The sequence below is a fragment of the Fundulus heteroclitus genome, chromosome 10, assembly GCF_011125445.2.
Source record: "Fundulus heteroclitus isolate FHET01 chromosome 10, MU-UCD_Fhet_4.1, whole genome shotgun sequence".
NCBI lineage: Eukaryota > Metazoa > Chordata > Actinopteri > Cyprinodontiformes > Fundulidae > Fundulus > Fundulus heteroclitus.
The window spans coordinates 26,773,780-26,780,933 of NC_046370.1; the positions used below are offsets into that span (position 1 = coordinate 26,773,780).

General features: G+C 45.8%; 1 protein-coding gene across 1 annotated transcript; it reads right to left on the reverse strand.

Moving 5' to 3' along the window:
* Positions 1-1,092: 1,092 nt before the first annotated feature.
* Positions 1,093-5,776, reverse strand: minpp1b (multiple inositol-polyphosphate phosphatase 1b). Its single transcript, XM_012849913.3, has 7 exons — positions 5,174-5,776; positions 3,505-3,696; positions 3,230-3,430; positions 2,945-3,042; positions 2,444-2,574; positions 2,234-2,367; positions 1,093-2,041 (listed from the first exon to the last, which is right to left on the reverse strand). Exons 1-7 carry the CDS (start codon positions 5,571-5,573, stop codon positions 1,788-1,790), a joined length of 1,410 nt encoding a protein of 469 aa, XP_012705367.2. The 5' UTR covers positions 5,574-5,776; the 3' UTR covers positions 1,093-1,787.
* Between the last annotated feature and the right edge of the window lie 1,378 nt (positions 5,777-7,154).

Here is a 7,154-nt window from a genome sequence, read left to right on the forward strand (position 1 = left end):
ACGTCATTACGTGACAGAAAGGCACATGGATCATGCGAGTCAAATCCAATATGATCTGCAAAGAGCGCACCCTCTTCTCTCCGGACATTTTTGTTGATTTCCGTGAGGTGGCTGTGCTCTTACATCATGTCACGCAAAGGATTGTGGGATACCTTAAGGCTTCTAAGAGTATCCGGATGGAGCGCTAGAGTTAACGAGGCACTCTCTCATTTTACACTGAAAGCTGTTTTGTGTCTAAAGTGTGTTTTTTCAAGAACTTGTTCGCAGCCGCTGATGGATCCACCATGTGGGGCAGCTCCCTGTTATCATAGGTCATCGCAGCCAAAGCACTCTGCCTATTCAGCGCAGTGACAATATCCAAAGTCCAGCACATAAAAATAATTTCACAGCAGTCAAAAGTCCGCATTTATGCACCATTAAAGTCCTCATCGTTGTCGCCATGGCTGAGGGAAAAACTTAATAAAGCTCTAAATTTTAGCTCAGTGTGAGGTAAACTTTGGAGCTGATCAGACAGTCTCCCCTCCCCTCCCTCCATACCTGTGCAGCAGAGAGCGGCTGGCCCTTATTCATTAGTTCAGGGTGATGTGTGATCCAGATGTTTATCCTGGTGGATTATTTTATGCTTTAAAAATATTCAAGACAATCTTGCATAGAGTTATACAACTTTTTTGTGTAGTTTTTGTAATATTTATGTATTTATTTATTATGATTTACTTAATTCTCCACCGTTTATGTGTTAATGTTGCAAACAAGACGTGGGACTTGGGTTAAAGGTCCCACCTTCAGGTCTTTCCCTCTTCTAGGCCGGTTGAAAAACAACCAATGAAAGTCAAGGGGGGGGAGTAGAGCGGGCTAAATGGAGTAGGGGTGGTGGAAGACAGGCATATTATCCTCAGTTCACCTCACTAACTTAGACTATTTTGTGCAGACCCATTACATATAATTTCAAAACATTTAAACTCCAGTGGAATGTTACAAAATAGGTAAAAAGCCAGAAACCTGCTAGAGTCTGTTGCTGTCAGATTCTTTGGTTTCACAACAGGAAGTTCTGACGGTCCCATATCAGTCTGTCTCAATAAGAAGTTCTGAGACTTCATCAGAAAATCTCACTTTATTAAAGCTTTCATTCTGAAACATTTGGCAAACTAAAAGCACCCTGAAAACTTATTTGGCACAAACACCAATCATTTCACCCAGAAGAGATTCTCCAAACGTGGAGCAGAAAGTCATGCAACCAGAATTTCAAAATAATAATAAAAAAAAGTTAAATAAAACCCGAATCAGCATAAAATTAACTTAAAGCTTCCCACGGAATCCCAGATTAAAGGGTCAGCTGAAAGAAAAATCAGAGTAAGACCTTCTGGCAACATTCCCCGCATTTATCTAGAAAACCGTTCTTCACTCAGCCAGCTGAGCTGTAAAGCAATACACAGATTCTCCATATTTTGGGAGGACAGAAACTCTTAGGATTGAGCTGGCAGCTATCTGGATGACCCGTGAGGGAGTGCTGCGTTCTTGTGTCTGGATTGTGGACGAAAGAAGAACAGTTGGAAATCTGGATACCCTGTAAGGATAGACTGCAGAAAACATTCCAGGGAGCGTCACGGCTCCCTGCAGAGGGAACAACCTCCCTGCTCACTTTCTAAAATGCTTCGTCCAGAAAGTTCAGAGCTTGTGGAGCAGCTTTGCAGCGGCAGTCTGTGATTGGACGCTGCCTGAGTGGGTGTGGGGCTCGTCGGCAGGTGAGATAAGGCCATAACAAGCAGGACTGGTGGGGGTGTAGTGGGTCAAAGCTCTGTGTTGGGCCCCCGACCCTCCACTCTCCCCTCACACTCTCTGTGGAAGTCACATCCGTCCAGCAGGTGGCGGTATGTTGCGCGGACGTCCCTGTAGAGCGGCGCGTCCTCAGCCTGGAGGCCCGGGAAGCGCAGCGGCGTTTCGTTGAGCAGCATCTGTAGCCGGGGGCCGCGCTGACAGTCGTAGAGAACAAAGAGCAGGTTTGCAGCGTACGGAACGATGCGGCTGGTCCGGAAACTTCTTCCTGCAGACAGACGTGCAGTTACTGGATCATCAGAGCACTCGCACATCCTCAGTGGCAGCGCAGAGCAACACAACCAGCTCACGCCGCGTTCTCAGTAAAAGTCTATGCTCCAGACAATCACTACAGGAAAATATCACAAATTTACAGAGACGAGCTTTTGTCTGAATGGGTAGAGGGGGTCGAGCTTCGTACCGTGCTGTGAGTGGTAGTTGCTGGCGGTGGGCAGAGTCTGGTCTTTGTACAGGCCAAGCAGAGAGAGGAGGGGGAGGAGTGTCTCAGCATGTCCCACCAGGATAGAGGCTGGTTCTGGAGCTGCCTCCGTGGATCTGCAATCACGCAGGACTCAATTAATAATCCGTCAGGGGTCCGTACAGCTGAGGAAGCGGTCAGGGGGTCACCCACCTGCGAGGACGGCCTGCTTTGTCCAGGGTCCTGAAGATGTGATGAAAGAGCGGGCAGCTGGACAGACTGGTGATCCCGTGACCGTGAGAGCGCTTCCAGAACTGCTTCAGATCAGACTTGTACTCCAACACCTGCAGAAAAAAACGGCAGGGAGAATAAAACCCGCGGCATCAGAGAACATTTGATTAATTCAGTCTATTCGGGTCTTTGTTCCTGACGCCAGGTGATAAACCTCAGAACTGATCTCTCCTCCTGATCCCAGAGGATACCCTTTTTTGCCTAGGTTTGATTCTGCTGACTGGACGAGTGTTGTCAGGATACCGAAGGCAGAAGCTTCACCTCCTTCTGTCCCGCCTGATTTCATTTACCTTTATTTTTTTTTTTTTTACATTTTATTTCTGGTATTTTCAGCTTTTCAAACCAAAGAAAATGCACATTTACAAGGAAATTCACCAAGAGATTGTGAGAATAAATTTTTTCTTTACACTACTGCTGTCGAACCTTTGCATCGCTCTCGTCAAACAGGGAGCACCACGGCGAGTGAATGGATTTGATGGACAGTTCGTAGGAACAGATGAAGAACGCTGCTTCCACCAAGTCTGCAGGAGGCAGAAAGGAACAAAAAAGGGTCAAAGAGAACATTTCCTATTTGACATTACGACGTGTCGGGGCGAGCACAGAGTCAAAGGGAACAAATCTGAACAGTTGGTAGAAAAGGAGAAGCCTATAAAGCTTCTCCTCATCCTGCGTGAACTGCCCTGACCTCAGGGACCTCCGTCTTCTCACCTGGCGTGAGCAGGTGACGAGAGAGGCCGAGTTTCTCCGCCATCCTCCTCCTCACTGCCTCCATCTCCTGGCCGTGTTTGAACTTCTCCACCTCCAGCATGGCAGTGCGGTTGTTCTCCACGCCCTCCACATAACCGCGGCAACGTTCGAAGAAGCGCATCAGCTCGTCGTCCACCGCGTGGCTGTATCCCGGAGCGTCATCTGTGGGAACAGAGGTCAAGAGGTCAGCTCATAGCCTTCCCCGGAGAGCTTTGGGGGTGGCGGCGATTTGTCACCGTGGCAACCCCAGTGCTGCTTCAGACCCTCCTGGAAGGCCTCCACGCTGCTCACACAGCGGTGCTTGGAGCTGGTAACCAGGCGGATTCTCCTCTTGGTCACGTTTTCCTTCGACAGCAGAGACGGGAAGAGAGTGGCCAGCCGCCGGGCCAGGAACTGGAGATCGTCCCTGCCCTTCCTCACCAGCTGGCCTGAGGAAGAGGAGGAGGAAAAGCATACAGCATCCCTTCATTCTGTTTCCACCCAGTAGGAACTATTAAGTCCTTTCTGTGATCTAAAATTCTCCTAAACATTTCAACAGATTAGAACTCTTCCAGAATTTTTGCTTTACTTAGTGTTAAATGTTTATGGAATATCTGAATAAACTAAACACTGTCTGGAACCTTTTACAATCATTTTCCCTCAAACATTTAATCAATTAATGGATATCAAGATTTTCTAAACACCTAAAAATGTTCAGGACCATTTAGAATGATAGAATATTTTCTAGATCATTTAAGAACATTTTAACATTTTTCTGTTTTTTCCCCCCGGAATATTTACATTATCTATCAAATCAAAAAAAATTTAAAACTACTTTTAGGGAAAATGCTAGAAAAAGTAGTTTACACATAAACTGGTTAAATGTTTTTGGCAGTATTTCAATAGTTTCTCTGGAATATTGTTTTCTAAAACATCAGCAGATTTTTTATTTTATTTCTGAATCCTACCAGTGGGATAAATATTTCCAAGGGGTAGATTAATAGCTACTTTTCTGGAATATAACAACAGATAAAATACTTTCTAAAGCAATGGCGTTGCGAGGGGTGCTGGTGCCTATCTCCAGCTGTCAATGGGTGAGAGGGGGGGTACACCCTGGACAGGTCGCCAGTCTGTCACAGGGCAACACAGAGAGACAAACAGGACAAACAACCATTCACACACACACTCACACCTAAGGAGAATTTAGAGAGGTCAGTTAACCTAACAGTCATGTTTTTGGACTGTGGGAGGAAGCTGGAGTACCTGGAGAGAACCCACACATGCACAGGGAGAACATGCAAACTCCATGCAGAAAGACCCAGGGTAGGACTTGAACCCAGGACCTTCTTGCTGCAAGGCTACAGTGCTACCCACTGCACCACTGATATGATTAAATGTGTCCTTGATTGATTTTAACATTGATTTTTTAATATATGGAACTTATCACCATATTATGTTTTCAGGACGTCTGGCAGTGTAATGTTTTATTCTGGATAATATCCACACATTAACTATTTTGTCTAGTAATATATAAGTGTAATTATCTGTGGATAACTTATTTCTGGAACATTATCGGCAGACTAAATATTTTGGGATCGGTAAGATGGTTTTGGGCCTTTTTTCTGGAACATATTTTTCTGGAGCACATTAGCTGGTTAAATATGTTCTGGAGTGATCTAGTAATTTGATTCTGAACATAATCAAATGTTTTTATAAACGAACACAACAACAGATATTCTGACTTTCATTCTGATGTGTTCTGGAATGATTTCTTCTTCTTTTTTATATAGAAACTATTCTGATAAACTATTCTCTGTAGCAACTTAATATTTTTTTTCCCCCCTGGAACATATTAGCTGGTTAAATCTTTTCCCCTAGCTGCCAGCAGGATCGCTGGACTCTTCCCGTCTAGAACCCGTACCGTACCGTCCATATCCTCGGTGTACCAGGGCTCCCAGCGGTCCCGGAGCTCCTGCAGCAAGCCGGTGGAGCCTCCTGAGGTTCTGGAAGCATCTTTCTGGACCAGCTGGCTGAGTGTGAGGATCCTGCGGATGTTCTTGGCGGTCGGGTACCGGCTGCCGTGCCTGATGACGGCGGTCACGTGGACCGGGGAGCAGAACTCACCTGGCGGGGGTCTGAGGACAGAGGTGTTCACGGTTAAAGGGTCCCGCAGAAGGTTCGGTTTCACCTCCTCGTAGCGGGTCTTGGTTCCGAAGTAAGCGGCAATATTAGGGACGTCTGGTACTTCGGCGGAAGAACAGAATACGCGGGTCGGAACCAGGCTGAGGGTCGCCAGCAGGAACCCGTGTGTTCCGAGCTGGAACATCTCGGCTCCTGGGGAACTGAACCGAACCTCTCTGACCTCTGGCTGCAGTACCCCAGATCTGGCAACAGAACCTTCTGGGAGGTTTTTACGGATCCATTTTTCGACAGATCAAAAAGCAACAACAAACCGAACCGAACCGTACCAGGAAGTCAGAGACAGAGCCTTAGCCTAAAACAAACTCAGCTTCCATTCTAGTAAAGCCTAAATAAAAGCCTCCCTTTCACAATAAAAGCACGGGACGCTGCATCAATGCTTGGTGCGCACAGCGCCCTCATTTTATAATAATCATTGTAACCTTCATCTGAACGAAGTCTATCCTCTGCATTTACCTGGGGAGCAGTGGGCCACTGTGAGACGTCCAGGGAGCATTATTGGGCTAAGAGTCTTGCTCAGGGACCCAGAGTGGCAGTCTGTGGGATTCAAACTTGCAGCCTCTCCAGGATGCAAACACCCTGGTGTAACCACCTGGCCACCACTCACCCTTCATACTTCTTTTTCTCCTCTTACGTGCTTGCTAGACAATCTTAATGTTAAACGGACCAAATATTATTTTCAGAAGGCCAACAGTATAGCATGTTACACAGAACGACCGAATATTGCACAGTTTGTCTTTGCAGTCCCACACAGTGGAAACGTTGAGAGGGATTTCTCACCGCTGCAGAGCCAGTGGATCAAGGACAGGAACCAGCAGTCTGTTGAGTCACTCAATGGGATAATGCTGGATCGTTTCACAGACACTTCTACACTCGAGCAGCCAAACACGGAAAAGTAAGATCAGCTCTACAACAAGTATGGTTGAAAATGGGTGGAACAAAATACGTTTATATTTCTTGTCATTGATATATCTATATCATTTATTAAGTCATTAAATTCTCTTGTATTTATAAGGTTGTTACCTCTTCAATAAAACACCGGTGGCCCCGAAATAAAACCCCAGGGTGCACCAAACTGGACCAGGTTAAGATCTCAGTTGATGCTGCCATGAAAATTGATCCGTCAGACAAATATGTAGAGAACCACTGCAACACAGATCCTGATACACCAGCCCAGCATCTCAACCTTTGGAGCAAGATGTGATGGTCAACTGTATCAAAAGCTAAAGTCAGGTCCAGCATGAGAAGACATTCATCTGCATCAAGACATCGTTAAAGGCCCTGAGAAGAGCTGTTTCAGTTGAGTAAGATTTGCAAAAATAAAATAAATTGTTATAAAGGAACCAGTGCATTGGAAGTTTTGTGTGATTGGATAAACCTGGCTGACATAAGGATAATATCATCCCACAGCTGGGATACTATGGTTCAGGTTCTGTAAGCAGCTCAGAAATGCTTCTGTTGACAGGGTGCGGTCAAGCGTTCAGGGCTCCGTGCCATACTGAGATGTGCAGAGGATCTGAACACAGGATTGGTCTTAAAGCACCTGCTGAGCCAGTCAGTAAGCCAGAAACATACCTTGGTTCATACCATATTTCCAATACCTACTAATAATACTGTTGTTAACTGTCCATTACGTTTCTGATGGGTATGGTAATTGTTTTAACATCAACAGTTTTGCAGCCTTCTGTTAGGTTTAAACACCAAACAT

Coding starts and splice junctions, on each gene's coding strand:
- minpp1b (XM_012849913.3), bottom strand. CDS start 5,573: ATGTTCCAGCTCGGAACACACGGGTTCCTGCTGGCGACCCTCAGCCTG. Junction 3,043..3,229: donor TCGTCACCTGCTCACGCCAG/GTGAGAAGACGG, acceptor TGCCTCCTGCAG/ACTTGGTGGAAGCAGCGTTC. Junction 2,368..2,443: donor AAAGCAGGCCGTCCTCGCAG/GTGGGTGACCCC, acceptor GCGTGATTGCAG/ATCCACGGAGGCAGCTCCAG.